A 27,998-nucleotide genomic window follows, 5' to 3' on the forward strand; every position below is an offset into this window, starting at 1 on the left:
CAGTGTGTTTCAGGAGATGGCAGCGAGGCCACCCTTCGGGCCGTGGTGGACGAGCTGGTGCGGTTCCGGCAGCAGGTGCGGCAGTTTGCTCTGGCCACGCCTGAGGCTACTGGGGAGGCCCAGCAGCAGCAGCGCCTGGAGAGGCGGCCCCTGCTGGAGGCATGTGACACTGTGCGTCGGGGCCTGACTGCCCACGGCATCAACATCAAGGTGAGCGCTACACCCAGGCCAGGGACATCACCCCAGTGGCTGGGTAGGTCAGTAGGTGTCACACAGACATGGGACCGCCAGAGGCCCAGACATCCCCCATAACCACGCTTCTTTCTGAGTAGAGAAACCCACCCAATGAAAAATGAGATGGGAGGGCTGCGGGGTGGGGGCCAAGTCAGCTGGAGGGGACGCCTAGCATGGGGCCGTGGGTCCTGCTCAGCCCCCCCACCCCCCGCAGGTGCTGCACAGCTCCTGGCCTTCTGCTGGAGGCAGTGGGGCCCTTTCTAAGCGCCCTGCAGGCTTTTTAGGGCAGGTCAGTGAGGGAACAGGCACCCTGAACCTGATCACGCCTGTCAGCCCCCTGTGCCACATGACATGGCGTCTGCTGAGAGTTGGGCCTCTCTTCTACAGGACAGAAGCCATACAACATCCACATGGGAACTGCTGGATCAAAGGACAAAGGACCAAAAATCCTTTGGGGACTGAGGATGGAGCACAGCCATGAGCCTGCTCGTGACACACGGCGCACCTGTGCTTCCTTGCAGATAAAGCTTTACGTTAAAGCTCCCTGTCGAGGCTGCTAGGTCAGCATTAAAGTAAGGCAACCCACAGTGTCCCACTGGCATTGGTTAGTAACTGCGCCTAAACATTCACTGCGCTCTGGTGTCGTGACTAGAGTCACCGTCGATGCAGTGAAGTCGCGTCAGACATTGAGTAGCGCCAGGCAGCACGTGTGCCCATGGGTGAGACGCACTGGGCCATGCCCAGGGAGCAGACAACACAGGAATAGAAGAGCAGGGACCCAGGGAGGTGGCAGGATGCAGCATTTCCTTCTGAGGGAGGGGCTGGGATGGGTGAGGCGGATGGGCCACGCAGCAGCAGAGTCTGAAGCATGGGGGACTCCAGGCAATGTGAACCCTGGGACGCTCCCTCCCCAGCAAGAACACAATATTAACTCTGGTTATAATAGAAAATATGCAGCAGAGAACTGTCCGTAGTCCCGCTGCATTTAACATCCTGACAGCTGCTGGGCATCTTGGCGTCCCTGGTCTAAGCAGAGCAGTGATGGGGTCGCGGCTGGGCCTTGGAGAGGTGAGTTCAGAGGCCTCAGGGCAGTCAGCTGAAAGCCAGCTGGCGAGGCGTGACGAGAGGATTCCCAAGCGGAAAGCGGCAGCCAGTGCACGCGGGCTGCCAGGGCTGCGGGAGCGGGGCCTTCCAAAGCACCCACCTTGCTCCTGATCTCACTTTTCTGTAGTCAGCCCAGCGCCACAGCTGTTGGTGACCCAGCAGGGTGACCCGCTCCACTCTTCCTGCTCGCAGAGCCTGGGCCAGGCCTCTCCCTTACTGCTGCACGGGCATCTCTGAATCCCATGGGCGCAGGCAGCAGCAGGATCTGTGACTGGGGATCCAGCCCTGCTCATCACTGAACCAGGGGCCTGAGGCATGGCTCCTGTCTGCAGATAAGAATGCCAGTTCAGAAGTCACCCACCTAGAAAGTCACCCTAGGAAAGCTACCCACATACAAAAAGGCCCCAGAGACCTCCTCACAATGAGGCATCTCGACAGGGCCGCTCAGTCCTGGGGCAGACTGCCCTGCCAGGCCACTGCCTCACCAGCCCCACACACTTCCCACTGCTGTCCTGGTCCAGGAAAGGGAGTGTCTGGAGCAAACGTGTAAGAGAAGGGCTTGAGAAAGAACAGGGAGGCAAGGAGCTGATCATAAAAACAAACCCATTCGCTCCTTCAAGCCAAGGGGTGTTTTACTTAGAACAAAAACTTAGTAACCACAACCATGAGAGAGTTCCTACGACTGCTGAATTGTATTTCCCAAGGAAAGAGGGGGCCGCCTCGGGCTTCTCCCTCACGGTTCTTTACTGCAGCCATCGTGGGAGGCAGGCGCCCGTGGTGAGGGACTGTCACACACAGGCTGATGTATTTTAATCCCTGGTGTCTCACAATATCCTCACCTAAGAAAGCTGAAAGGTGATCTTTAGCTGTTTTAAGGAAAAAAACCACCACACTAGATTTAAATTAACCAGGTCTGTCTTTTAACAGCTGCCAGAATTTAGATGTAATTCCCCAAAGGAAAAATGTCCATGGCACTCTTCCTGCAAAGGTTCACATGTAGGCAGAGAACTTCTGAAGTTAGGTGTGAAATTAATAGTAACAATCTTTTTTTTTTTTTAAGAAAGTAGAATAGAATCCATCTGGGGCGTGTCTGCACCACAGGGCGTCACCCAGGAGGCATCATCAGGCCGAAAAGACTGAAGGGAACCAAGAGGTTTGGCCCTTGCTGTGGAAAGGTGTGTTAATAAAAGCATAAAGAATTCTCTAATGCGCACATCAGACACGAAACCATACCAAGCCCCACTGAGACATGGAACTAGAGAGTAAGTAAACGTCAGGCCACTCCAGGAACACCACACAGACAGCAGCAGCTCACCCAAGGTCAACAGGAAGCGTTCGCTGAAGCTGCGGTTACCAGCATCTTTGCCGGATGTGAACATCCCTGAGGACACACGACTGTGCTGACTCCCAAGCACAGGACACTCTTCCCCAGGCCCCCTTAGCGTCATCGCTGCACCAGGCCTGGCAGGCCCCAAGTCCTCAGAAGCTTCTCCTGAGACAGCACTGGGGGCTACGGCAGACCCCAGCCTGCAGCCCTCCACTGTGCCCACCCCTGGTCAGGTCTGCCCTGCTGTGGCTGGTGGGCATCATGGGACCTCTGAGGAGCTCCCTGCCCACCTACTCAAGGGTCACCGTCACTCATGTTTCCTTCTAGTTCCTATGGTGCCTCCAAAACGATTTCCAAACAAAGTGATCACTGATTACCCTGGAGTATGTCAATAAGCCAACCACATACCAGCAGCCTGACGGCACCACGCTAGTCACCACTTCAAACCAGGATGAGCTGGACAACGAAGCAGTCCCCGATGGACATGGACCCAGTCAGAGGAAACACATCAGGGTAGCTAGCCCTCAGGGAGACTCGGGAGGGACCAGTGCCCGCTCCCTGCTGGAGGAAACACTAGGACAGGGCAGCAGGGGAAACGTGACGCGTGTGGGCAGACAGAACAACGTGCAGAAACCGCCGATTTTGGAGCAGGCTGAGAAACTCATTTGCGTCACTTTCTTCATTTCTGTCTTCTCAGTTACTACCAAGGAGCTAAGGAAAGTTCAGGAATGCTTTGGTTAGTGTCACCATAACATCTCTGACCATGCATCCAGTTTAGCCAAAAACTGCAATATTCCAAATTCTTAAACCAATTTATGCTGGAGTGGAACGCCTGGCACGCGCCGTGCGCCTTCAGCACACCGAGTCCGATTTTGCTGTCACTCTCCCCAGCTGAGGTGCCTGTTTCCTTCTGGTCTGCGTGGGCTCAGGTTTCAAAGAGCTTGCTGAAGGCGGTCCCCACCTCAGCAATCATGTCGGAGGTGGTGGTGGAGCGACCGTGCTTCTGGAAGGCTTGGTGGTTACACTGCCTGGTGAGGGAGCAGGCGCCGAACGCAGCCACCAGGAGAGGGCTGGACCTGTGTGGGGGGCGACAGCAGGGGGTGCGGGAAGTGGGCATCACAGTCCAGGGGCTGCAGCTACCCTGGGCTCTGACTTTGACTCTCACTTCCATCTTGGGACCCCAGATTGTCAATTTCAAGTGTGATATGCCTCTGAAGAGAAAGCAGCTTTATCACAGCGCAAACCACCATGAACCCTCTGCTAGTCTCTGAAAGGAGCCACACGGGAAACGTCCAGCATTTGGAGACAGGCCAGGGCAAGCAGCAGGCAGGTGTCCGGGCAAAGCCAGGTGGCATGCTGGGGATCCCTGTGTAACTGCTCTCAGTGCCCGGGGGTGAAGGGCAGCTGAGGTATGAGAATGTGGATTCCTGCTTCCAAGGCTGCATTTCCTGGGAGAGGGGCGTGGGGGAACTGGAGTGAACCCAGCAGAATTACCGGTAAGACTCCTGCCCACGCCCCTACTTCCTCAGCTTTCCAATTCATGTGGACACACACAGCTTGGGGGATGGCCCCAAATTTCCCCATCCCAACAATGAGGGCAAGTGAGGCCACTGGATGAAGGCCTGCCTGCCCTGCAGAAGCCTGGGTCTACCACACCTAGCACATGCCGCTGTCACCGTGATGGGCTCACGGAAGAGAAACGGAAGTGCTCAAGAGATATGAGAACTGCCTGCACTCAGAGTTCTGACTGCAGAACTGGGCCACCAGCCCTGGTCCTAGAATTCTGCTGTCTCTTAAAGAAAATTCCCATCTTTAAGAACAAGTATCTAAGTAAGTCTTGACCCTGTCTGTTTTCTTAGTATCTGTGTTACAGAGAGCAAACCACTCAACTCCCCACAATAGCCGTGCACCCCCGAACTCGCTGGAAAGCTCTGAAGACTGCCCCTTCCCCAGGCCCGAGTGTGGAGTGGGAGCTTCTGCCGAGAGCGTTCGCCTGTGCCCTGGGATCTCTCCAGTGAAGCCCAGAGTTCATTCTCAGTGTTTCCAGGGCTACTAATGCAACACATGAGCTACTGAGATAGCTTAGACAAATCAGTTTCAGAGTAGAATAAATGAAGACATGTGGCCTTACCCATTTGTTTTCTCAGGTCCAGTAAGGAGCGCCCAGTGCACTAGGACGCCCAAGGAGCCCGACAGGAGGTCTCCTTGCCCTCCACACCTGCGGCTGCTGCCTTCCTGGCTACACACAAGCACTGCAAAGGGCAGAGAGCAGGTGTCAGCACGGCATGTGTGTGAATGTGACAGTGGCCGCCTGTGTGGAAGGCTGCACCCTCCAGGAGTGCCTGAGGCTCCACTGAAATCCTGCCCCTATGGCTCGTCCCTGTTTGTTCCTCCCAAGGGTTGGAGGCACCTCTGTTTTACAGAAGAGGAAACTGAGGCACGAAGTGATGAGGCTGCCCCAAGCCCCGCTATGCAGCAAGCACGGCAGGTTGGTGGAGACACCTGCAGCTTGGAACTGGTGTCCAGCCCCTCCCACCAGCTCCCAGAGGATGAGCCCTCGCCTGCCGCCCACACTGCAGAGTTCACCTTGAACCCCAGCCCAGCCGAATGGGACAACACTGAGCGGGGCCTCCGCCCTCTCCTAACTTTCTGTGTGCCTGTGAACGTGGGGATTCCCTTTCTTTGGAAAATGTTAAAACCAGGTGTTATATTCTCCGAATGTGTTAGACCCAAGGCAGCCTTCCAGTGATCAAAAACCCTCATCTCAAAGGTGCCAAGAGCCCCTCTGAGAACATGAGCTCTGTGGTCCCTGTGCCCAGCTATGTGTGGGTGAGTGTGCAAGGGCATGTGGATGTGAGTGCTGATGAGTGAGGGCGTGTGGATGAGCGCGGGGGCGTGGGGATGAGCGCGAGGGGGCGTGGATGAGCGCGTGGGGGCGCATGGATGAGCGCGTGGGGGCGCGTGGATGCGCGTGGGCGTGTGGATGAGCGAGGGGTGTGGATGACTGAGGGTGTGGATGTGTATGCGAGGGAGTGGATGAGTGAGCGTTTGGATGAGTGCAAGGGTGTGTGGATAAGTGAGTGAGTGGATGAGTTTGCAAGGGCATGTGGATGTGTGCGAGAGTGTGCAGGGCTTTCTGCGCTGTCCAGTCATTTTGATAGAACAAAATACCCAAATAACCACATGGATCGTGGATGCCCCAAGTGAAATGAAAGATGAAGGTGGCAGCTTGAGGACACAAACCCAGGAATTTGCAGCCTGCCCTGCTGCTCCAGGCACCTGCCTGCCAGGCTGCTTCTCATAACTAAGGCACAGCAATTCAGCCAATGGGTAGAGCCCACAACTTGAAAGCCTGCTCTCACCACTGTCACCTCCCCAGCAAAACAGAAGTCAAAAACATGGACTCTGGAGAAGGTGTGTTTGTCGAGCTCATCAGGAATTCCTTTGTGCGGAATGCGTGTGACCACGTGTGTGCACACCAGAGGTCTTCTGGGGCTCACACTCAGTGTGGTCACGCTGCCTGACCCAGCAGCAGCCCACACACACAGGCCAGCGCCACTCACCCTGCTGGCCATCAGAGAGGATGTCGTGCTCTCCTTTCTGGACCACCGTCACGTTGCCCAGGGCTTGGCTGAGTCTCAGCACAGATCCATGGCGGTCATCACTGTCCACGGGGCCTCTGAACTACGGCAACGCAGGAAGACACAGAAAAAGCAAAGCCTTCCTCAGACACACGACATGTGACATTACGGACAGCCCTGTCCCATCTGCCATGAGACTCGCAGTCTTGCATCTAAAAGGATCACCCGGGCACCAGTTAGAGGCCACGTAGGTGGGAGGAAGCCCAGGATGTCACCTGCAGCAGCTCCTCCAAGCAGACACCAACACAGTGCCTGCCAGGGCCCATCCTCTACCTGGTCAGACCAGGCTGAAGGCGGACACGGAGGCTGGGCTCTGAGAGCTCTGCAGGAGTAATACAAACTCCACAGTACTGCGTGCTAACATTGATGGGATACTTACCATGTGGGGACTCAGCTTTACACAGGTTTCCTCATCTCACAGCCCCATGAGGCAGATGCCATCATCACATTACAGACAAGGCTCTCAGGACACAGACGAAATGATCTGTCCAGAGTGCACTGCAGGAGAGGGCTGGCTGACCCAAGTCCCTGCCTGTCCCAAGTCCACCACCCCATCGTTCATCCAATCAAAGAGCACAATGGGAAGACGCGCCATCTGCTGTGAGAGGCACAGTGGTGACCTGCAGGTCTGTGTCCCTGCGGAGATGTGCCCACAGGGACAGGCTGGGCAGAAGCATGGAGCTCGCCCCTCACCCTCTTTGGGACAAATGGGGCTCGTGTCCACCCTTTGGGGGCCCACTCACTCACCACAGCGTCGTACAGTCTGCTGAACTCCATGTGGTTGGGAGTGAGCACGGCCTTCCGGTAGCCCTGGATCAGCGCTGGCTGCTGAGCAACCAGCCACAGGCCATCCTGCATGGAACAAAAAGCCAGGCTTACTGGACAGGCCTTCCAGGACCCCAAGCCAGAAGGAGAGAGGTCAACTCACCGCGTCGATGACCACAGGGATGTCCCTGGCCTTTGATGCTTCCAAAATGCCCTGCCAGAAGAGAAAACTAGGCTGAGCACCATGCCTGCTGCCTCTGCCTATGGTGTGGACGCATGTCTTCTCAAAACTCACGGTGAAACTTAACTGGGCACTGGGAAGTGGGGCCTTTAAAGGTGATGTGGCAGAGCCCTCACGGGTGGGTTTAATGACCTTTAAAAGGGGCACTAAAGGTCACTTTCCTGCCCTTCCTCCCTCACCAGATGCCGGCACGTTGACACTGGTCATCCACCTCCAGAACTGTGAGGCGGGAAACGCCTGTTCATTATAAATGACCCAGTCTGTGGGACTGCTGGAGCAGTACAAAACTAAGACACTCTTCCCAAGAGCAGTGAAAGAAAATTGAGCAGACTCTTAATAAAATGCAACATCAAGTCATCAAACAATCAATGGGAAACAATAAAGTAAATGAATAAATAGAGAAGCAAGACCCAATGAACTGGCAGAGCCCCTTAGTGAGACAGGACACTGGGAAGTCTGAAAGGTGAAGCCCAGTGGAAATGCTATCCACAAAGCTGGGCTCCTAGGCTAACCCATGAAGACACACCCAGCGCCCCACCGAGGGCTTCCAGTTCTCCAGCAGATACTAATCTGCAGCATTCAGAGAATTCTTGCGAGTTCCCCAAATCACTACTCATTATGTATTTTTCATATCACTTTACTTACATATTTTAAAGTAACAAGTCACAATAAACAGGGAATCATTTTACCCTGACAGGATTACAGTGAACGTTTCAAAGGTTTTCTATTTAAAAAATACATGTGGCTGGGTGTGGTGGCTCACGCCTGTGATCCCAGCACTTTGGGAAGTTGAGGCGGGTGGATCACGAGGTCAGGAGTTCGAGACTAGCCTGGCCAACATGATGAAACGCTGTCTCTACTAAAAATACAAAAATTAGCAAGGCATGGTGGCACACGCCTATAATCCCAGCTACTCAGGAGGCCTAAGGCAGGAGAATTGCTTGAACCCAGGAGGTGGAGGTTGCAATGAGCTGAGATTGTGCCAGTACACTCCAGCCTGGGCGATAGAGCAAAACTCTCGTCTCAAAAAAAAAAAAAAAAGAAAAAAAGAAAATACTACATGTACAGAGATACACATACATACATGTAATCAACATTGGTTATTTTTATTCTTATGATCCGATATATTGTGACAAGATTATATACTGCAGTAGCATGCAAAGTGATCTTGACAGACACCTGCTAAAAAACATTAAAGGACATGCTAAGAATAGAGAACATTAAAGTACATGCTAAGAATAAAGGAATGAAAATAAAGTCATGTATATTAACAGTTAAATGAAATTTGAAAGCTGACAAAGCATTAGCTGTGTGCCTAACAAACTGCTCATTTCAGCTTGTTTGGTGACGTGGATCCCAGCTGTGGGGAAGTCTGTTTCACTCTGACGCTGGTCCAAGCATTAGCAGTGTGTCTGTCCCACAGCCCCTTCCAGGGAAGCAGGTACCTGAGACGTCACGGAAGCTAATTTCCTTTATTAACCAAAAAGATTCTTTGCCTGCTTGCCCTGAGTTTGATTTTACTGTTAAAACTGTCAGGCTTTTGCTAATTCAGATTATAGATCAGTTTCTGATTTCATGTTGCAGTATTTGGCAACAATTTGACATTTCATCTGTTTCTGTGTTTTCTTTTAATGTATTTACAAACAGTAGTCAAACGTGAATATTCAAACCCTGGAAAATGCAGTGTGACACGGGTCTCCTAGAAAGATTCGCAGCATCAGAGCCCCCAGCGCAGAAGGGTGTTCCCACCCATGGGAAAGCAAACCGTGGGACGCTAGGGGAGAAATCTGGGGGCATCTCTCAAAAATTTAAACGTCCTTACTCTCTAACTCAGCAATGGAACCTCTAAAAATTTATCTTAGAAAATACCCAAAAGAGTGGACAAAATACACAGATTCAGGACAGCACCGATGTAACACAAAAGAAGCTGGAAACAGTAAATGAACTAGTTAAATACACTGTAGCATATCCATAGTAAATTCTGATGTCACTGTTACAAACAATGAGGACTATCTGCATATCCTAGCATGAAAAAGTCCCCAGGACACACTGATAATGAGCTGTGAGAAGAGCACAGTGAGGCAGGTGCACTGGTCAGGAGCCCGCGCTCTCGCTCTCGATTCAGAGAACTTGGGTTCAAAGCCAGATGATGTCAGACACTCCCCCAAGCTGATTTTCAGTTAACACCATCCCTACCAAAATCCCAGCTGCCTATTCTGCAAATCAGCAGCAAGCTGATCCAAAACTGGACTGCATGGGACCCAGGAGAGCCATACTGACCTTGAAAAGGACAAATCTGGAGGACTTAGGCTTTCCGCCATCAAGGCTTCCTACCCAGCCACAGCAATCAGGACTGGGTAGTTGCAGAAGGAAAGCTGTACAGATAACAGAACAGAAACAAGAGTCCAGAAGAAGCCTCACGTTTAGGGTCAATGGATTCTCAAGGAGGATGAAAGACAAGTCAGGAGGAAAGAGTCGTCTCTCCAGCACATGGTGCTGCATTCGGACCCCACAAGCAAAAGAATGACACTGACGCCTGCCTTCCGCCACACACACACCAGCTCACACGGGCACACAGCTAAACACAAGAGCGGAAATGGCACGGCTCTTAAAAGAAAATGTAGGTGTAAACTTGGGTTAGGCAACAGCTTCTTAGTTAAGAAACCAGTAGCACAAGGAACAAAAGAAATAGCTAACTTGGACTTCAAAATTTAAAATTTGTGCTGTAAACAAAACCATCAAGGAGGTAAAAAGACAATCTACAGAATGAGAGGACAGCTGCAAATCATGCCTCTGATAAGAAAGTATGTGAAGAACTCCTAAAAGTCAGTAATAAAGAGGCAAACGATTTTCAAAATGGGGAAAGGGCATGAACAGATACCTCCAAAGAAGGTACCCAAACAGGCCAGGCATGGTGGCTCACGCCTGTAGTCCCAGCACTTTGGGAGGTTGAGGCGGGTGATCCCCTGAGGTCAGGAGTTCAAGACCAGCCTGGCCAACCTGGTGAAACCCCAACTCTACCAAAAATAACAAAAATTAGCTGGGTGTGATGGTGGGCGCCTGTAGTCCAAGCTACTTGGGAGGCTGAGGCAAGGGAATCACTTGAACCCAGAAGGTGGAGTTTGCAGTGAGCCGTGATCATGCCACTGCAACTAAGCGAGAGCGAGAATCTGTCTCAAAAAATAAAGTACCCAAACAGCCCGTGAGCAAATGCAAAGAAAGATGCTCAACAGCACCAGCTGCCAGGAAAATGCAAACCAAACCACAATGAGGCCACTCCACGCCCACTAGGGTGGCTACTAAGTAGACGAGGACAGTAACAATAGTGCTGGGGATGATGTCAAGAATCAGAGACCTGGCACACTGCTGGGGGGATCTTCAAAAACCACTCTGCAGCATGGAAATGCAGCTCAGACTTGGGACCTCGCATTGTGGTTCCTGTAATAAAAATAGCGCAGCTGCTATGGGAAACGGTGGCAGTGCCTCAGAAGTTGAAACACTGACACCCAAGAGGAGTGAAAACACATCCACATAAAAAGTGGAAACAAAACAATTTTCCATAAATTAGGGAACAGATAAACCAAAGGTGGTATATCCCTACAAGGAAATATTAGATATAAAAAGGAATGAAGTGCTGATACATGCTACAACATATAATAACTAATATAAGATTAGGCAGAGTTGGCCAGGCATGGTGGCTCACACCTGTAATCCCAGCACTCTGGGATGCCGAGGCGGGCAGATCATGAAGTCAGGAGTTCAAGACCATTCTGACCAACATGGTGAAACCCCATCTCTACTAAAATGCCAAAAAAAAAAAAAAAAAAAAAAATTAGCCCAGCATGGTGGCACATACCTGTAGTCCCAGCTACTCCAGAGGCTGAGGAGGAGGTTACAGTGAGTTGAGATCATGTCACTACACTCCAGGCTGGCAACAAAGCAAGACCCTGTCTTAAAAAAAAAAAAAAAAAAAGCCTCTTTCCACCATCTTTCCGTGCCACCACAATGGTGCGCATCCTGGCTGATGCTCTCAAGAGCATCAACAATGCCAAAAAGAGAGGCAAACGCCAGGTGCTTATTAGGCCATGCTCCAAAGTCATTGTCCAGTTTCTCACTGTGATGATGAGGCATGGTTACGTTGGCGAATTTGAAATCATCGACGATCACAGAGCTGGGAAAATTGTTGTGAAGGTCACAGGCAGGCTAATCAAGTGTGGTGTGATCAGCCCCAGATTTGATGTGCAACTCAAAGATCTAGAAAAATGGCAGAATAATCTGCTTCCGTCCCGCCAGTTTGGTTTCATTGTATTGACAACCTCAGCTGGCATCATGGACCATGAAGAAGCAAGACGAAAACACACAGGAGGGAAAATCCTGGGATTCTTTTTCCAGGGGTGTAATGCATATATTTACAAATAAAATGCCTCATGGAAAAAAAAAAAAAAAGCAGCATGAACAAAACGAGTCACTAAATAGCACATATAGTGTAATTCCATTAATGTGAAATGTCCTGAACACGCGAATCCATTGAGACAGAGTATACTAGCTGAGTGGCTACTGGAGACTGGGGAGACAGGGAGCAGATGCTAACGGGATGGGCTTCTTGAGGCAGTAAACATGTTCTAAGGCTGATCACGGTGATGGCTGCACATCTGTGAATATACCTGAAGCCACTGAGTAGTTCACTTTAAATGGTGAAGTGTATGGTAGATATATCATCTAAATAGAGTTTTTAAAAAACCACCTCAGGCCGGGCGTGGTGGCTCACGCCTGTAATCCCAGCACTTTGGGAGGCCGAGGCGGGTGGATCACGAGGTCAAGAGATCGAGACCATCCTGGTCAACATGGTGAAACCCCGTCTCTACTAAAAATACAAAAATTAGCTGGGCATGGTGGCGCATACCTGTAGTCCCAGCTACTCGGGAGGTTGAGGCAGGAGAATTGCTTGAACCCAGGAGGTGGAGGTTGCGGTGAGCCGAGATCACGCCATTGCACCCCAGCCTGGGTAACAAGAGCGAAACTCCGTCTCGAAAAAGAAAAAAACCACGTCTACCATTTCCTTGCTATGAGACCCCTTGGGCATCTTGAATCCTTGCCGGGACTCAAGTTGTCATCAGAAGAATGAGGATATGAATAGAAATCTACCTAATCGGGTTGTTTTCAGGCCTACACCGGATGATGACCTCATTCAGGAATGTCAATGAAGCAGGAAGCCTCTGCTCTGCGCCAGGCACAAGCTGGAAGCTGCCTAGGAGGCAGCCCGTGCTCGATGGCCTGAGGACTCTCAAGACCACAGCGAGCGCGTACGGGAACCAAAATGCGAGGTCCCAAGTCTGGGCTGCAAGGGCAGCAAGGCACACCCTCACTTCCCACCTTTCACATTTCCACGCTGCAAAGTGGTTTTTGAAGATACCAATTTTTAACTTATGAACTTAAATTCACAAAGACAAGAACCTAAAGAGCAGAGAACTCTGGCTTGTTCACCTTTAATTCATCCACACGACTAGGACGCAGAGCTGGACAGGAAGCAGCAGATGTGCCAGCAGACCCAGCGCTTGCAGATGGGACCCCCAGAAAGCCTCGGGATGACAGAGGGTTCTATTGCTCCTAAGCATGGCGACCTCCTGCTTCTCGGTGGGCGGGTAAGACCTTAAAGCTCAAAGATGGGCTCCCATGCTAACTCCATGCTGCTTGCCCTGGTGTGTACGGTGTTGGCCTGCACCTGCCTGCCCCTCAGGTGACTCACCCTGCACTGCTGGCCCCGTCGCTCACCATCTTCAAGCCCCCGCAGCCGTAGAAACACCTCTGTTAACTAAGCACTCAACAGAGTGCCATGCAAATGGCTGACATTTTCAGGGTGACTGCTGGTCTGGGAACACAGTATGGCCAGGCACCTTCTAAGGGCTTCCAGCAGAGTCCCTCACTTAATGTCCAGCCTCTGATCCACCTGCAGTCACCGCGCCTTGCACATGTGAACACACTGTGGCACCAGGCCGTCTGGCACTGTGTCTTCCCCAGGAGCTCTGACAGGGGTCCCCAGGAACTCGAGAAAGGGTCTCAGAGGGCAGTCCCTGGGATGCAACGCCCCAGGAGCACAACCCCAGCAGGGACACACAGGAGCCCAGCAAGCATCAGAGGACGCAGAGAACACAAAACTAGCAGCCATCCCCATCTTTTTACTGCCCATGATCCCAGGTGGTACTTACTTACAGCAGACAAAGTCATCAGAATAAACAATTTCCGTCTTTTTGGATTCAGGTGGGCATAAGATGAACGTTAAGAATGAAAAACCAGCATGAATGAGTGTCCATGTGCATGCGTGTGGGTGTGGACAGGCAGGCCCGTGTCACCACACAGCCTGATGTCAGCAGAGCATGATGCCGGGGCTGTGTGGGAACAGCTGCCTAGGAAGCTGAGGGAACCCCAGGGTCCCCCAGCAAGAAGTGGGTACATGGATATACACACAGGCCTGACCCCAAGCCTCTGTCAGCTCTTGAGTTCTGCTTGCCCTCTCCTCACATCAAACATAAAACATCTCAGCAACTCCACACACACCTGCAGCTGCTCCATGAGAAACAGTCGGGTGGAGGGAAGCGGACTTCAGCACTGTTCCTCACCACCTCAGCACTCAGTTTCTCCTCTGGCCCTCAAATCTTATTGCACTCACGCCACGAAGAGGCACACAGAACACCACGAAATGCAGAGAAATGCCTCTGTTCCACCCTCACCATACTAAGGGCCAAGCCCGTCGTGAGGGAAGTGAGAGAGTTACACGTTACCTTGACACTGTCAAGAAGTGCATCATCTCTACCCAAGCCAGGTCCCACGACAAGGGCATGCAGCCGGGGAAGCCACTTCTCCACCTCATGAACAGCACCGGGGCTGTCGCTAAACAGGGAAAGGAAGGGCAGGGGGGTTACCTAACGTTTCGCATTTATTTACTTTCATGTATTAGTTTACATTTTATTTTGAAAAAACAATTTACAAATAGTAATGACATGACTGGTAAATAATTTCTGTCGTTTGGGTTATTTCACCAGTACAGAAGGTTCCAGGTACCCTCTGCCCAGGCTCGCGAGGTCAGCACCCCACACATCCACATTCTGGCTCAGCGCAACTACGTTCACACTGGGTCAATACTATTCACTCAAGCGCAGCCTTGTTCGAACCTCCCGTTTCCTCTTGACGTCCTTTTCCCGTTCCAGGACCCAAACCAGGCCCCACACTGCATTTGGCCACTGCCTCTCCTTGATCTATTTTTTAATGCCCGGATTTAGATGCCTAGCTTTCAGCTTTTAGGACAAGTCAGGAGAAAAGTTATGGCTATTTTCAAAATCATCTGCCCTCTAAAGTTAACCAGTTTGTTTCCATCCACCCGTGTGTGGCTGTAAAGCACAGTCCGTGTCCTGGCAGAGCAGGCCCCGGAGGTGCACTGTTGCTGCTGCAGCGTCGCACTCAGGAGGAGACAGGGCTTTGCTTTCCCGCACCTCCCTCCTGTTCGCTGTGTCCTCTCCTAGAGCCGCTGTTAAGGCTTCTGTCCCCTTTCCTCCCCGACAAGCTCCCTTGTCAGGGTCACCAAGGACCCTACACTGTGAGATGAACCATCTGTTCTCAGGCCTCATCTCAAACGACCCCGAGTGGCACACACAGGCCCTCTAGAACTGTCTGGAAACAGCGGCTTTGCTGACTCCTGGAAGCCCCTGCTGCTGTCTGCCTCCTCCCCAGCCCAGGCTCCCGGCATCTGACTGCAGAGCCCCAGCGCCTCTTACTCCCTCATCTTCCAGCTTTAAGCGCCATCCACATGTGCATGACTCACAGCCAAGTCCATGTCCCCACTGTCGATGTCTACTAGCCACGTCCCCTGGATGTCTAACCAGCAGCCAAACTGCGCCCCACATCCAACGCCTCATCTTCATCCCACCCAATCCCACACCAGTTTCTCCACCACACGGAGTGACAACTCGCTCAGACCAAAACTCTTGGTGGCGTCTGTGCCCCTTGCCTTTTCCAATCCAATGTCAGCAAATCCCGCCCCCAAACTTTCCAAACATACCCAGACTCCAGCCGTCTCACCATCTGACTGCACCCTTCCCTCCCATGAGTCCTTACCACCGTTCCACCCCGGCCCCAGGGACTCAGCCCAACAGCCACCCAGGAGCCTTTCTGACCCACACCAGCTCTGCCCTGCTCAGCCAGTGCCAGAGCCACAGCCCTAACAGCAGCCCCACACCCTGTGCAGCCCAGCCCTGCACCTCCTGGTCACTCCGACACATCACAGCGCCCCACCTGGAGCTCTGCGCCCGCTCCTCCCTGGTGTGGAAAGGCCAGGCTCTACCCAAGCTGCCCCAACCGCTCCTCTCACTGCCCCCTCCCTGCTGCAGCTCTCACGCAACCCCCTCCCTGCTGCAGCTCTCACGCAACCCCCTCCCTGCTGCTGCTCTCTGTGCCTCCTTCACCAGCTGATGTGCTGCTCTCCTTTGTCCGTCTCCAGAGCGGCACAGCCCGATCCAGCCGGTGCCAGCACGCACACACCTGATTAAAATTAAACAAGAGCAGAAGCTCCACTCGTGTGGCCCCTAGCTACATTTCAAGCACTCAGTGGCCACAGCCGTGGATGGCAGAGAGAACACGTCCACACAGCAAGCTCTACAGCACGGCTGCCTGGGGGCGTCCCACAGGGCAGGTGTTTGCCTCCCAGTTCGATGCTGACCCACAGAACGAAGACTAGGACCTGGCACCAGACATACCTGCTGAGTACGGGAAGGGTCTTGTTACTGTTCAGAGGCCCCTTGCTTCTGCCTTCTGCAAACCTGTCACACACAGCCCACAGGGCCCCACTGCCTCTAGACCTGGGGCCAGCCATTTCCCACAGGCCCAAGTCCCCCCACCACCTCTCACCCCGCCGTGTTTGTCTTATTCTGACCACAGAAGAATGCGCTCCTTCATTTCCCTACTTCCTCTACAGCACCTGCTGACAAACTCCGAGGACGGAATATCCGTCAGACGCTCTCGGTGCCAGCAAAACTCCCAAGTGACGCAGGAGGGAAAGAGAGCTCAGGAGAAGCTGGTGCAGAGCAACTCACAGAACGGGGTGGACGATCAGCTCCGGGCTGTACGCCTTAATCACAGGCGCGGCCGCGCTGGCGCAGAACACATGGGACAAATCCGCGCCCTGCGGAAGGAGCACAAGAGGAGGGCTCAGGGACCCGATATCCACAGGCCCCAGAGGGCCCCAGCATCGCTGCCCACCTGCCAGACACGGGCATCCAGTGCTCATTATTCGGGCCTGGTGACGTGCAAGAAATGGACTAGTCACTGAGTTATACCCAGCCAGGTGGCTTAGCAAAGGGCCGGGGCACACAATGCCAGGAAAGAAAGGTAGACTTCTGCCACCACCACAGAAGCAGGGGCAGAGCCGCACACACCAGCAAAGCCCAGCTCGGCCTGGTCACCCTCCAGGAGGAAGGGTCACAGGAAAAGGCCGGCCGCTAGCACTAGCTCAATGCGTGGGAAACTGCAGGATCCGTGCTTCAGCTGGGACCTACAAAGGCATCCCAGGTTCACTCTGGTGAGTACAATACAAATCACCATAAATGGGCTTCATTGAAGTGATCTTATTACTGCACAGGATGTCAGGATAGACTTGAAGGTGTTTCCATGACCCATGATTACCCTAAGATGTTATTTAGATTTCTATCAGAAAACATTTGCTTTAATCATATTTAAATTATCAAAATCTTTACCAGAAAAATCCCCATAAAGAACTTTTAAGTAAACATACCACTTTGAGAGCTGAGATTGCTGCAAAATATGGGGCTCCAGTGTACCTAAAAAGAAGATAGAGTCTAAATATTCTTCTGAGAATAAGATAAGCACACCTTGATCAAGAAATAGGTTAACAATAAAAAACAGACAAATATCACAGATGTGATTTATCCATACACAACAGAGACATGAAGCACATATTCACAAACCCAACACCTACAAGATCCTCGTAAATGTTCAATGAACATGAGCCAATTACACTAGAAATGTCGATTTTTTTACATAAAACCTTCATGCACTTAAGGAGAGTGAATCTCCGGCTGTAGTGCCTGTGGTCTCTGCAATGCGAATGTTCAAGGTAAGGAGCTGATTGCAGGCTTCTGCCCGGAGAGAAGAAAGATACAATCACATGTTCGAAGCAGTCAGGCATGGACAGGGTCCGGGAACAGGAAGACCTCATCCTCCAAGAGTCACAGTCAGTAGAGGCCAGATGCGGGCCACTTGGGACACACAAGAAATGGCACACACCACCCAGCTGCTTTTATCTCACTGTTCTGGCATCTCTGGCACTCTAGGTCTAAGGGCACTTCAGGTACAAAAAGGAAGAGCCTTATCCTGGCATGAAATGGGCAAATGCAATCGTTATGTCCATTCCAAGCAGTGAGATGTTTTGCTAGACCAAGAAAAACAGACCTGTCAAATGCTGATACATCACCATCTTACATGGCCTTCTCCTGCAAAGCGGTGTCACCAGAAAGTTATAAAGGCAAAACAAAGGACAGAACAGGCAACATACATACACACATGCTTACATCATGTGAAAATGAGCCTCATCAATAAGAGAAATGCATTAAAACAACAAGAAAGTTTGTCGACTTGACTAGCAAAGGTTGTCCTCCAAGGGGCGCAGGGAACAGGTGCTCCTGGGAGGCAGCACCACTAATGCAATGGGGGACAATTCAGCAGCATCCCCAGTATGTAAAATGCACACGTGCCTAATCCAGTAACACCTCTAACACACCTGATGACACGATCAACAGCTAAAAATGGAGGGATGGGCAAAGAGAGAGACCACAGACATGCAAACAGAAAGCAAGCAGAAACAGAAACAGGAGTCACGGCAGACTTTCCATCAGAGACAGAAGGTATCCTTCACACCCAAGGACAACTTCTAAACAGTTCCGTACCAAACACGGCAGCAAAACAGAACAGAGGCAAGCTAGGGATTGCCACATTTCATAAGTGAATTTCGGTAACATCTCTAACTTGACATAGTAAACCAAGAGGTTGCTGAGTGTTTCTATCCTAAACACAAAAAACATGCCGTGGATGAAGTCTAGTTAAATACAGAAAAGCAGAAACAGTTAACAATAGGCTCCATTCCCCACTATAAGCAAAACCTAACACTGACACACACCAGTGAACAATTCAGTCAGGGCTCCTTGGAATTGCTTCCTAATCAAAAAGCGGATCACTGAAAAATACAGTGTCCTATGAGACTGCCTTTGGAAATGATTACCGAGGTCAAACTAGACAGCATGAATGACAGGCAGGCAAGCTGGCAGCCAGCCAGGCAGACAGCAACTGACTTGTTAAGTACCAACACTGCGCATCTGCTACTTACTCCTGACAGCCGCCAACTACGCCTATTCGTCCATCTTGCCCTTTGTGCTTTGTGGAAGACAGAGGAGGTATAATATTTCTCACCAGCTGCAAGGTATTTTCCATATCCTTTATCGAATGTGCTTTATATAGCGAAAACGCTCTTTCTAAAACTGAAAAACAAGAAAAATGAATAGTTCAGAAAGGTAAACAGGTATCATTATTACCCATAAAGAACACTTAAAAATAGCCTATTAGCCAAAACCCCCTCCAAAGTTAATATGAATGTAAGCAAATATGTTCAAAATTACAGTAACACAAGTAATTTTTTTTTTTTTGAGATGAAGTCTGGCTCTGTCACCACTGCATTTTGCTGGAGGGCAGTGGCGTGATCTCAGCTCACTGCAACCTTCACCCCCCAGGTTCAGGCGATTCTCCTGCCTCAGCCTCCTGAGTAGCTGGGATTATAGGCATCCATCACCACACCTAGCTAATTCTTGCATTTTTAGTAGAGACGGGGGTTTCACCATGTTAGCCAGGCTGGTCTCAAACTCCTAACCTCAAGTGATCTGCCTGCCTCAGCCTCTCAAAGTGCTGAGATTACAGGCATGAACCACCATGCCAGGCCTTAACACATGTAATTAACACATGTAGTAACACATGCTATCGATCTATTTATTTGAGATGGAGTCTAGCTCTGTCACCCAACCCAGGGTGCAGTGGCATGATCACTGCTCACCACAACCTCTGCATCCTGGGTTCAAGTGATTCTCCTGCCCCAGCCTCCCAAGCAGCTGGGACTACAGGTACCCACCACCCTACCCTGCTAATCTTTGTATTCTTAGTAGGACAGGGTTTTACCATGTTGACCAGGCTGGTCTCCAACTCCTGACCTCAAGTGATCTGCCCACCTCAGCCTCCCAAAGTGCTGGGATTATAGGCATGAGCCGCCCCACCAGTACAACGCATGTTATTTCTTTTGAAATGTATCAGAAATTTTGGAAGACCATTTAATTTTCCAGAAAGTTTTATCAAATAAAAAATGCATTATTACTTAATAAACTATCTTACTTCATTTCAGTTTCCCTTTAGGATTATTAGGTCTTTTCTATCCTCACATACTGGAAAGCAAGCTCCCACCTGTAATCCACTGGGATGCTCAGAAGTCTGACAGATTCATATTACTCCCAACTGTATTCCAACATGCAACTGGATGTTACTTAAATAACCTAGAAACGGCATTCTAAATATGGCACACATCTTAAACTGGGTTCTAAGTGGCATTTAAAGTAATTTCACCATCTTGAATTATCTCTAAACAGCTACACTATAATTGGCCTTTCTTGAAGAACTTCCTGCGTTGTATATTTTACCTTAATATTTAAAACAGCTCAGCTATGAGAGAAATGCTAGTATGTTCTACAGAGCTCAATGGATAATAAAGTATACACTCTCCTGCAAATATAAACAATATTTTTTCAAACAAGGCAATCAATATTTTTATCCTTCCAATTATCTCTGCAGCAGAGAAAAAAGCTAGATGTGTCACAGGTGCCACTGACTGAAGCCCAAAGCTGACTGAGCGTTTCATGGCAAAAGAGCTTTGTCTTTTAACTCTTACAGCTTTACTTTTCACTCAACAAAAGTTTTGAAGGAATTTTCTTTATGAGTAGACTGACTTAGCTGATAGAGCAGACGCTGAGACCCCCAAGATGAAAAGAGCCTGTGAATTCCCGTCGATCGCAAACCTTTTCACCTTCTTCCAGACCAACACACGATGAGACCCGGCACAGAATCACTGTCAACTATGGGCCAAGAAGAGACACAACGCGGCTTGCTGCGCTACCTGCAGCTGGGGTCTGTCATGAGCCACAGTTGGCAGCCCTACTTCCACCTGGATATGGAGCCAGGCCCCAGAGGCACAGGCTGCCACAGCCACTCTGCTCTCTCTCCTCCCCTCGTCACTCAACTTCCCGTATGCCCATCCTGCACCCTAAATTCCAAGACTGCAGTCTTTCTACCATGCACATTTACGGAACACCATAAATGCTCTTCCTCTGAGTACCCTTTGATGAGCTTGTGTCAGCAATCAGAGCTGCTACAATTAGATGAAATGACAGTGTCGTGAATGCTGATTAACAATCTACACAGCTATGAAAGCCCTTGGCATGCACTTGTTTCAAACTGTAACATAACCTGACATGGTAACATCGCTGACCAACGCAGTATCAGAACCCCCCGAGAACAACAGACAGTTGCTTTTTAAGTCTAAAAATTATAAAAATAAAACCCAAATTTACCAGTCACATAAGGGTCATTGTGGGTTCCTTAAAAAGTTTCGGGTTTACTGCTTACCATCCCTTTATCCAAAGTACTTAGCCACATTTTTAAAAAATCCCTAATACCAAGCTGGTTTCTTATGTTATAGATGCTAGAGATGGCTTCAAAAAGCTGTTTCCAACCTAGCATTTCAGTAACTCTTAGTGGAAGTGGTTGAGATAATGCCTTATATTACTTAAGAATTAATTATAATCAGTACTATAACTGAATGGACTTCCAAGTCAGCCTTTGAGATATGAACTTAAACATTCAGCATAAAAAGTCTAGAGAAAATATGGTTTTTATTGTTTGTCACTAAATAAAACATAAAGTGCTTTAGAATGTGCATGTCCCAACAGGCACAAATATCCTCTATCAGTTTAATTTCCCTATCTTTTCTGTCTAAAAGTAGGCATTTAAAAAAAAAAAAAAAACCAGAAATGAGGCCAAGGTCGGTGGATCACCTGAGGTAAGGAGTTTGAGATCAGCCTGGCCAATATGGTGAAACCCCATCTCTACTAAAAATACAAAAATAAGCCAGGCATAGTGGCATGTGCCTGTAACCCCAGCTACTCAGGAGGCTGAGGCAGGAGAATCACTTGAACTTGGGAGGCAGAGGTTGCAGTGAGCCAAGATGGTACCATTGTACTCCAGTCTGGGCAACAAGAATGAAACTCCATCTCAAAAAACAAAAAAGAAAAAAAGAAATTAAGAGTCAATATGTCAAATCACCACTTGGTATTATTTTCTCAGTGGGCAATAGTTTAAGCTCTTGGCCTTAAACAGGAACTCAAGATGGATGAAACTGTAGGTCTCACGTTAGGGGTATTAGCAGAAGCACTTTATTAAAGCTCCTACTACCAAAAAAAAAAAAAAAAAAAAAAAAAAAAAATCACACCAGCAAAAACTCTTCCATGTAAAATTGTTCTTTTAACAAGCATAAAAGATTTTCACAAACATACTTCTTTCTTTAAAACAAGACAATGTTGCCGGACGCGGTGGCACGTGCCTGCAGTCCCAGCTACTCAGGAGGCTGAGGCGGGAGGATCGCTTGAGCCAGGAGTTCTGGGCTGTAGTGCGCTATGCCGATCGGGTGTCCGCATTAAGTTCGGCATCAATATGGTGACCTCCCGGGAGCGGGAGACCTCCAGGTTACCTAAGGAGGGGTGAACCGGCCCAGGTCAGAAACGGAGCAGGTCAAAACTCCCGTGCTGATCAGTAGTGGGATCGCGCCTGTGAATAGCCACTGCACTCCAGCCTGAGCAACTTATCAACACCCCGTCTCTAAATAAAAAAAAAAATTTTTTTTTAATTAAAAAAATTAAAAAACAAGACAATGTTGCAAAACTCACAGGTAATAAAATTTAACCTATCATTTCTCCAGTGGATTGCTATGCAAGTTATGTGACTAATGACTTTAGGAACTACTCACAGGCATGGTGGCTCACACCTGTAATCCCAGCACTCAGGGAGGCTGAAGTGGGTGGGCCACCTGAGGTCAGGAGTTTGAGATCAGCAAAACCAACACGGCGAAACCCTGTCTCTACTAAAAATACAAAAAATTAGCTAGGTGTGGTGGCGGGCGCCTGTAATCCCAGCTACCTGGAAGGCTGAGGCAGGAGAATCTCTTGAACCCAGGAGGTGGAGGGTGCAGTTAGCTGAGATCACACCACTACTGCACTCCAGCCTGGGCAATAGGAGCAAAAATCTATCAAGAAAAGTACTTGCAATAATGTCTGACCACAAAGGAAGGAAAATGAGGGGCAATATGTATCATCAAGTGTCAAAATGGAATGATTATGCGCCCATCCTTGAAATCCCCCCACGTGGGCTAAATTATGCTTTTAAAACAATACATTTGTCTAGAAAAGGCAGTTATTGGCCCAGGCGTCGTGGCTCACACCTGTAATCCCAGCACTTTGGGAGGCTGAAGCGAGTGGATCACTTGATGTCAGGAGTTCAAGATCAGCCTGGCCAACATGGTGAAACCCCATCTCTACTAAAAATATAAAAATTAGCTGGGTGTGCTGGTGCACACCTGCAATCACAGGTACTCGGTAGGCTGAGGCAGGAGAAGTGTTTGAACCTGGGAGGTGGAGGTTGCAGTGAGCTGAGGTTACGTCACTGCTCTCCAGCCTGGGTGACACAGAGAGGCTCTGACTCCCCAAAAAAACAATAAAAAAAAGACATTTACCGGTATGGATCAGACGCTGTCTTTGCCTTGGGAGCTGTTCTACGCACAGAAGGACGCTAAGCAGCAACCCTGGCCTCTAGCTAGTCAGCAGTGCATGCAAACACACCTCCTTGTGACAACTAAAATTATCTCTGGACACTCCCAAATGTCCTTTCGGGGGGAGGGGGCAAAATGAACCTGGGTTGAGAACCACTGGTAGAGATGCATGCATGTAGTTCTAGCACCTTTACATATGCCAGTACTTCAAATTAAATCGTATTTCAGGTCATATAAATTGTCACTTATGAAATCACAGGGAAAAAATTTAGTCAGACTTCAACTTATGAATGCTAAAAATTAACATTTATATCAATGTACCCCGCCTGATGAAAACAACTCCTAAATGGTAATACTTGATAAATGTGTATTTCTCACACTAAGAAAAGGAATAAAATGGTTCCACCAGATAATACTGTACATTTTCCAGAAAGCTGCTTTCTCCCAATATTTAAGATGCACAGCTTATAAACATCTATATTTTAAATTTCAGATTTAAGTCTAAAAAAGTACAATAGGCAAAGTATGAAATATTTAATGTTTATATCAAAAAGGGCAAATATCATGAACTGACATGTAACTCCCCATTTGCACTTTGCCTCACAGTTGAAATAACCCACATGTTATCAGAAAGGATCTGACACAAAATTAAGCTGCACCCACGAGTCGAGGTGGAGCATCTTTGAGGTGCAGGGAACACCTCGGTCCCTGTGCAACCAATGTCACCCAACACCCAGGAGGGGAGGGCACGGCAGCCTCAGGGACCACAGGTGCAGCACCGCAGCTCCCAGGGGGCTCTGCTTTCCAAGTGCTTGTTTTCTCTGCATCTGTCCCTGAGCTGAAAAATTTCCTTTCTGTGTCACACTTCGCTGGAAATCCTCCCACTGCTTTGGCAGATGGGTACTGGGATAGCACCTTTTTGATCTTTTTGGCTGAGAAAGAGGAGATGTGCTAGTCCAAGAATGGATACGCTTAAAGCCTACAGGTTTTACAGCAAATAATGATTTTTGTTGTTGTTCAAATAACGACAAGAACACACATAATTTTTCCTCCACTTCAAGGTAAGCTTTATTAAAATGGTAAGGTATCAGGGGACTTAAACGTCAAATACAATATAAAAATTTGGGCCACTTTCTAAGGCAGATTTATCTACAGTAGATTAAGCATTCAAGTCCCATTTACCACAAGCCAAAAATATCGATTCTGATTGTGTAAAAACACACTATATTCACATAGCGATCTTTATGATGCCTAGAAAGAAAACATGGGGGAAATCCTATTTTGAGCTATTCTTTTATCTTATATAGGAGGTTAGTGTTTTGGAGCCCAAATGTGCAAATTACCCTCACAGCAACTTGATCAACACACCAAAGCAAGTCTCCTCCTCCTCCAGTTCTGCTGTGACAATGTTTTTTTTTTTTTTTTTTGAGACGGAGTTTCGCTCTTGTTACCCAGGCTGGAGTGCAATGGCGCGATCTCGGCTCACTGCAACCTCCGCCTCCTGGGTTCAGGCAATTCTCCTGCCTCAGCCTCCTGAGTAGCTGGGATTACAGGCACGCGCCACCATGCCCAGCTAATTTTTTTGTATTTTTAGTAGAGACGGGGTTTCACCATGTTGACCAGGACGGTCTCGGTCTCTTGACCTCGTGATCCACCCGCCTCGGCCTCCCAAAGTGCTGGGATTACAGGCGTGAGTCACCGCACCCAGCCTCTGCTGTGACATCTTAAGACTTCGTGAGAGTCCCAGTTCCCAGACCATGATGCTACTCTAAGGGCTGGTCTAAGAACCCTGGAGGACAAGAAGCATCATCCAGAAACTGAATACTTAAAGATTTACACATGACAAAGGTGGCTCTCAAATGTAAGCTAGCTTAAAATTATTTTTAAATCATAACATAATTGATAGTAGCTTTTGCTACATAATTTAAAAAATTAAAAGTGATACCAAAAGTTAAGTATTATTGCTCTAAATCAGTTATAATTTATGTTAACTTAAAGTACTTTTATTTTTTTTAAGTAGAATTTTCCAGTACTAAAGGCACTTTCAGCGCAAAGCAGCAGTGATAGTCTTTCCCAGACAGCTTCTTTAAAACAAAAGCCAAACAGACTTGACTTTTGACCAGCCCTTAGAGTAGCATCATGGGCAGGGGTTCTGAAACCTTTCAAACACACAGATAACCTACATGGCAGGGACTGACCGGGACAAAAGAAGGTCTGCCTGGACTAGTGAATCACCACCCTACTACTGTCTGCCTGCATGAAATGTGGCACCAGGACACACACTGCAGCACTGACTGCTTCCATGTGGGACTCACCTCGATTACCTTGAACACAGCCTGGCACAGAACACAACACTTGATAAATGTTTGATGAAGTAAAAACATCTTGATTCACTCTCCTCACTAACAGCCAGTTTCTCTTTCTTTTACAGGTAAGGAAACCGGGGCCCAGAGAGAGACCCGTGCAGATGCTGTGGTTAGCAACGGACAAGCCAGGCCACAAGACACTATTTTACCAAAGTGCTGCCAGGTTTTTGTTTTTCTTTTTGTGGGCACATAGTTGGTGTAAAATGCTCCCATCATAAGGCAAAATAAGAAGTACCACATTTTCCCTTAACTAGAATTGTGTTAACACAAAGTAAAATCCAGGCTGCACACCAGCATTCACCTAAGTAAACAGCTTCTGCTGGCAAAAGGGCCAAAGAGGTCAACTAAACTTGCCAGCATCTGGCAGTGAAGCAAGTTCCTGCTGGCTTACTGCCATCACTATTGGAACTCACCCACAGAAACATGCACAGGTAAACATTAAAGTTCTGAAGGACAAAAAGGCCTTGCCAAGAGGTGACTTAAGATTTTATCCTACTCAGGAACTTTTCTCAGGACAATTCTGAGTCTGGAAGAACAGGTCAAATCTGGCTTTTGTTTTAAAGAAGCTGTCTGGGGAAGACTATCACTGCTGCTTTGCACTAAAAGTGCCTTTAGTACTGGAAAATTCTACTTAAAAAAATAAAAGTACTTTAAGTTAATGTAAATTATAAGTGATTTAGAGCAAGAATCCCTAAGTTAACTGAAATATACCCTAAAGCCTGGGTGAGAAGTCAGTAATATACAACTCTAACTGGCTTTTGGTAAAAGTTTAGGAAATCAGTCTGATAATGATTCCTCAACCAAGTACAATGAAAAATCTTGCTATTAATCATGGTGTGTGAATTTAAGGTAAACAGCTACAAATAAATCTGTAAATCAAGTGGTGTTAAGAAGACTCCCTGCTGGTGTGACTGAGGGGCAGTGTGGAGGACCCTCTCAGAGTCACTCAATGATTCAGAGCCAGTGTGATGAGAACAAAAAGCCAGAAACTCTCTGAGGATACCCAACATATACACAAGGTAAAATGTGCCTAACGACTACATCAACAAATACCATTTAACTATTTCAGCCACTTACTGGCTGAAGAATCCTGGCTAAGTCACTTTCTCTAAGCTTCTATTTATCTTCTATAACAAGGTGGATGCAGCAATCTCTCCTTATGAGAAATGAGGAGTCACCATACAAGAAGTACTTCCTGTATAAAAGATGTCAGAGACACCAATATCCACAAGGCAAACAGAAAGGGAAAAACCCTATGAAGAGATGCGGCTCCAAGCACTAGCTCAGCTCCTGCTTAAATTCTTCCTACATCATCCGTTCTATTTGAAAAGGCGTCTCAGAGTCCGAGGAGCAGCCAAGACCAGGGCAGCGCCCTAGGGGGCATCTGGCCAGCGCTCCGGGTTCTGGGGTTCTGGGGATGGCTCAGGTGAGCCGCCCTCCCCAAGGGACCTCCTGCGCGCGCACACACACACACACACACACACACACACCGTGGCCCGGGGCGGGCGAAGGAGGAGGCCTGGCTGGTCGAGTCCTTCTCTGAGGTCCAGGCGTCGCAGTATCCGGCCTCTATTGTCCAAGGACGTGCAGGGTCGTCTGTCACTTGCCTAGTGGCACTGGAGCTTCCAGCTGGGGATGCGGACGCGGCCCTGCCTCCTGTATTCGCGCAGCCCGCTAACCCGTCAGCTCGCCAGCACGTCCGCCGCCTCCCAGGGCCCCAGGAGGTCCCCGTCTCCAGCCGTGGTTAGCAATGGACAAGCCAGGCCACAAGATACTGTTTTCCCAAATAGCGTGTGGCGAAATAGCAAGACCACAGCAAGCCAGGAGATGGCGAGCATCGTTCCCAGACTGGGAGCGGGGCCAGAGCAGTTGGACTCGATCGCCGCCCCACGGCGCCCCAGGGTCCTCCCACCGGCCCTCGGCATCCTGCTCCTCGGCCACCGCCCGGGCTCCGCCGCTCACGCCCGCCCCCGGGTCGCCACGACAGCGGGTGGCTCCAGCCCCAGCGCCACCCTGTCTCCCCGCGCGGGGCTCCCGTCACCACGAGCAGCGCCCAGCCGGCTCCCAGGAGGCCCCCGGCTTCTCCCTACTCAGCCCCGCGCGTGGGCTGACCCTCGGCGCCGCCTTCCCTTGGCGAGCCAGCAGGGGCGGTCAGCGGTCGGGTACCTGCGTCCAGCGGCGGCCCATACAGCGCGAGTGCGGCCGAGAGCAAAGCGGCCAGAGCCGCGCCGGCAGCCGCAGCCCCGGCCTCGGCTCGTGTGACCATCCCCGGGCCGGACGCCGTCGACCTTACCTCGCCTGCAAGTCCGGAACGCCCCACAGCGAGAACTCATTCCGGATTCCCGGCGGCCCCCGCGCCACCACCGGAAACACCGGCAAGGGAAGCCGCTTCCGGTTTCCCGAC

At 49.7% G+C, this 27,998-nt stretch overlaps 3 protein-coding genes across 11 annotated transcripts in view; 2 read left to right on the top strand and 1 right to left on the bottom strand.

Annotated features, from left to right (window-relative positions):
- The window catches only part of CARS2 (cysteinyl-tRNA synthetase 2, mitochondrial), a 62,063-nt gene extending 53,674 nt beyond the window's left edge, over positions 1 to 8,389 (top strand). For 2 of the 5 annotated variants that reach the window (XM_039473398.2, XM_039473397.2), the window contains exon 14: positions 4 to 2,401. In XM_039473398.2, the coding sequence (XP_039329332.1) occupies positions 4 to 312 (309 nt within the window). In that variant the 3' untranslated portion in view covers positions 313 to 2,401. Of the gene's footprint in view, positions 1 to 3 lie in introns of all 5 variants that reach the window. The other 3 variants (XR_012514272.1, XR_012514273.1, XM_039473399.2) reach the window with 3 other exon arrangements.
- NAXD (NAD(P)HX dehydratase) lies at positions 2,235 to 27,992 on the bottom strand. Of its 5 annotated transcripts, none has more exons than XM_010338836.3 (11): positions 27,888 to 27,951; positions 27,085 to 27,250; positions 18,702 to 18,852; positions 17,094 to 17,139; positions 16,396 to 16,484; positions 14,092 to 14,200; positions 7,235 to 7,285; positions 7,054 to 7,158; positions 6,229 to 6,349; positions 4,797 to 4,917; positions 2,235 to 3,741 (listed from the first exon to the last, which is right to left on the bottom strand). In XM_010338836.3, exons 3-11 carry the CDS (start codon positions 18,803 to 18,805, stop codon positions 3,591 to 3,593), a joined length of 897 nt encoding a protein of 298 aa, XP_010337138.1. In that variant the 5' UTR covers positions 18,806 to 18,852; positions 27,085 to 27,250; positions 27,888 to 27,951; the 3' UTR covers positions 2,235 to 3,590. The 5 variants fall into 5 exon arrangements, with proteins under 5 accessions (XP_010337138.1, XP_010337139.1, XP_039329337.1 ...); XM_010338837.3 differs by lacking the exon at positions 27,888 to 27,951 and adding an exon at positions 27,761 to 27,775; XM_039473403.2 differs by lacking the exon at positions 27,085 to 27,250 and having other exon boundaries at positions 27,888 to 27,992.
- On the top strand, positions 11,293 to 13,565 carry LOC101045678 (small ribosomal subunit protein uS8-like). Its single transcript, XM_039473404.2, has one exon. It carries the CDS (start codon positions 11,318 to 11,320, stop codon positions 11,729 to 11,731), a length of 414 nt encoding a protein of 137 aa, XP_039329338.1. The 5' UTR covers positions 11,293 to 11,317; the 3' UTR covers positions 11,732 to 13,565.
- Positions 27,993 to 27,998: the final 6 nt, after the last annotated feature.

The sequence above is a fragment of the Saimiri boliviensis genome, chromosome 16 (genome assembly GCF_048565385.1).
Source record: "Saimiri boliviensis isolate mSaiBol1 chromosome 16, mSaiBol1.pri, whole genome shotgun sequence".
In the NCBI taxonomy this organism is placed as follows: Eukaryota; Metazoa; Chordata; class Mammalia; order Primates; family Cebidae; genus Saimiri; species Saimiri boliviensis.